General features: G+C 35.5%; 1 protein-coding gene across 1 annotated transcript in view; it reads right to left on the bottom strand.

Annotated features, from left to right (window-relative positions):
• The window catches only part of hydin (HYDIN, axonemal central pair apparatus protein), a 120,906-nt gene that overhangs the window by 66,119 nt on the left and 51,341 nt on the right, over nucleotides 1-3,446 (bottom strand). Inside the window, exons 33-35 of the mRNA XM_015402595.1 lie at nucleotides 1,917-2,094; nucleotides 1,652-1,822; nucleotides 1,391-1,564 (exon numbers count right to left, since the gene is read on the bottom strand). Coding sequence (XP_015258081.1) covers nucleotides 1,391-1,564; nucleotides 1,652-1,822; nucleotides 1,917-2,094 — 523 coding nt within the window. The remainder of the gene's footprint in view (nucleotides 1-1,390; nucleotides 1,565-1,651; nucleotides 1,823-1,916; nucleotides 2,095-3,446) is intronic.

Genomic DNA, 3,446 nt, shown 5'->3' with positions numbered 1-3,446 from the left:
CTTGTCAGTGCAAACTTACTTGGCAGTAAATCTGATTCTGTACAGGCCATAATGAAAATGAGCTTCAATGAAATAAAACAAATTAGTCTATTATCTATTTTTTCCAGTAAATAATAGATAGCCAATATTTATATTATTTCTAAAGTAACAAAGTATTTGTACTTTGTTACCGGACACCTCTGCATATATCTAAGAAGTAATGTTTTGTAGAAATAACCATCATCCTTTAGCTGGGAGCAATATTCCAGCAGCTCTGCAGGAAGACCCCCTCCAGGAATCCTGGGGGGGAGCAACAGAGTGTCGTTGTCATCATATTCCTGTATTCGCCGCAGGATCTGAAAGGAAACCAAAAATGATCTATGTCAGACTACACATTCCCTGTTTCAGGTTAGCTAGGGCTACAATGGCTCCTGTTAGAGGGTCATTCAGCAGGGAGGAACTCACTCCAAAAACAGCTGGAAAATGCACTCCTGTAATGTATGTTGTATGCTACAGTATGACTACAGGGACGGTCATTAAAGCACCGTAAATGGCCCAGTGATGCCCAAAAATAGGTTCCTATTTAACAGTCACCACAACAGTGTTTTTAAAGGAAAAGTCCGGTCATATTCAGAATTAAAACTTCTGAAGGTCCTTCAAATATGAAAATATTACATACTGTTAAATAAATGTTAAGTGTTTTTAAATTAAGAGTAATTTTCATTTGAATGTGATTTACTGGAGGCATCCATGTTTGTCAAAGAACACTACTGCCACCTACATGTTTGTGACGCCACAGTGCGGTATCGGCTGTTGATCAAGTCCCAGAGCTGTATCTGGTGTTTGTCACAACGCGCTATTATCCAAGTCATCTTGAAAACATTCTTCTTCCAAATGTTGCCTACATATTATGTGTTTTTTCTCTCTGGTTCAATGGCAAATCCTCCCTCTTCAAGTTGGCAATCCAACACGGACCCGTCCGTGGAGGATTATAAATCGGAAAGGTGAATTAACTTATGTTTATTACTTTCACCCTTTCTGTTTCAACATCCAACTGCCATGCACGTGGGCATTGTCAGTTTCACTATAGCTCTGGTGAATTTAATGGTGAAGTCTTCTGGAAATCTTCAATAATTGCAGATGTGTCTAGTAGTTCCCATTGATTTNTCAAAAAAGTACTCCAGAGTGTTGTTCAGCATGGGGGTGAGTAGAAAATGAAGGCTAATCATGTTTTGGGTGTACTATTCCTTTAAGCTCTATGAATGTTGTTGACAGAGGAGACCACATACAAGTCGAATATGTTTGGAAATGTGAACGGCAATGCAAAAAAACTGGATTTTACAAAAAAATCTGCATTGATCATTAAGGCCGTCCTAGTGAATGTAGCTTATGACTGGACTTTTAGACTTACCAGCTTCTGCAGTCTTTTTTTGATCATAATCAGCTTTAGCAGCATCATAAAGTTGTCTCGCTGATAGGCTGGCTGGAGAAACGCCATTTTGAATCGCATCTGTGATCACAGCATCAACACTTAAGCAAACTGCCCCATAGTGATATGCCAAACTTGCTGCCATGCTGCTTTTATCTGGAAAACAACGTCAAATAAGGTTTAGAAATGACTCTGTTTGTAGTTGAATCTATTATGACAGAAAAGAAAAAGGTGAAATTTTACCTGTCAGGGGAGCTCCATATACAATGATAGCAATTGCTCCGTGCGCATATGCTGTGGCTGTATCATGTGAAAGGACAGACTGTATATGGCGGTCGATCGCTCTTGTGAGAGGGGTCATCTCCAGCTGTCTTTGATTCGCACCGATTCCCTCTCTGATTAACTGTGAAAGAACTGGATCCAAAAATAAAGATCCTGATAGTGAATAAGACTTTATCTTTTAAGGGGCTGAGTTGTGTAACTGCTCCGCTTCAGATTTAGTACTCACGGAATACACCTGGTTTCATTCTAAATGAGTTCCTCTTAACGGGCGCTTCATTTGGTTCCAGTTTCTCCTCATCATTTTCTTTTCCATCTTTCTCTATTTCATTCTCCCCCATGCCAACATTCAGCTCTATAGACAAGCAAACAGAAATTTTGAAATAAGCTTTATAGTACCCATTTATCTAAAAAATAAAACAAAGACAGGTTGGCATATAACCAGAGTAGCAAAAACTGTTTATTAATCTAGTAGAAGTACAAATCCTACTGTTTAAAACAACTTTTGTAGAGTATCAACTTAAGCTTTTTACTCAAGTAAAAGTATAAAAGTAATTTTTTTTTAAACTACTTAAAGTAAAAAAAAAATAAAAGTAATTGTTAGGATAATTATCATTGATGATGTGTGAGTTTATTACACCTTAATATTAGCTGCCTGTTGCATGTCAGAACTGATGTTTTCCCCAGTAATTTATCTAAGAGCGGTGTTCTTCTGCTAAGAATAAAGTGTAATATTAAGATATGGCTAGAGCCATGGATGTCTCCTCATCTGCAAACGTGTATTATGTAATGATGTGATGATGTGACAGACTGGAGATGTATAAAATCCTTCTTTAACTGCTTATTGTGGCCATTTCCCAAACAGTGAGCCTGGTTGATAATCAGCTTCCTTCTGTAAAGCAGCTTCTCTGATCTGAGTAAGATTATAACTTCTATCAAAATCTGTTGTCATGTCTCATGGTTATTTAATACAATTTAATACGTCATAAAGTGATATTTAAACAGTTTGTCCCTTTTCTGGAAAACGAACCAGAGAGAGAAAGCTTCAAGGTGTCGACACAGAGCTTTCCTTTAACATAATGTAGGCAAAAATGTTAAGGACAAAAGCTTTAAACATTATTCTGCACTGCAAAAACTATCTAAAAATAAGTTAAAATTTCTTAAATTAAGGGTATTCACCCTTAATTTGAGTAGGTAAATGAGATAGTTTGCCAATGGAATGAGTAATTTTACTCTTAAAATAACATAATTAGATAAAATGCACTTGAATTAAGACAATGCAACTGTGTTTTCTTATTTTAAGTATAAATTGTCTTGTTCCATTGGCAAAATGTCTCTTTTACCTCTTCAGTCCAAGAACAAATGCACTTATTTTAAGAAAAAATTACTTATCTAGATTTATATTTTTTGCAGCTGTGCTACCCTATTATAGAACTTTTTTTTTTCAAAAATTCTGGATGCTAATTTCCTTATACTTAATTTTCCTAGTTTTATAACTAATGGTAACAGTGTCACATTTAACTTTGCATCACCACATACAACACTAAGCAATTTATTTTGGTATGTGGTGAACAACAAGTTGGGGCAGCACCGAGTCAAACCACAAAAAAAAAAAAAAAAAAAGAAATTCTGGATAAAAATAATTATTTTGATGGTTTTTATTTTTTTTTAAATACCAGGTAGAGTATATAGCTATATACTATGTGTTTTCTTTAGCTTATTGTATGTTTTATTTTGTATATAGCTATAGATTCTGTAT

This window comes from Cyprinodon variegatus, unplaced genomic scaffold, assembly GCF_000732505.1.
Source record: "Cyprinodon variegatus isolate N-32 unplaced genomic scaffold, C_variegatus-1.0 Scaffold1373, whole genome shotgun sequence".
Taxonomy (NCBI): Eukaryota; Metazoa; Chordata; class Actinopteri; order Cyprinodontiformes; family Cyprinodontidae; genus Cyprinodon; species Cyprinodon variegatus.
Note: the sequence above shows the minus strand (reverse complement) of the source record. Positions and strands in the feature narration are given on the sequence as shown.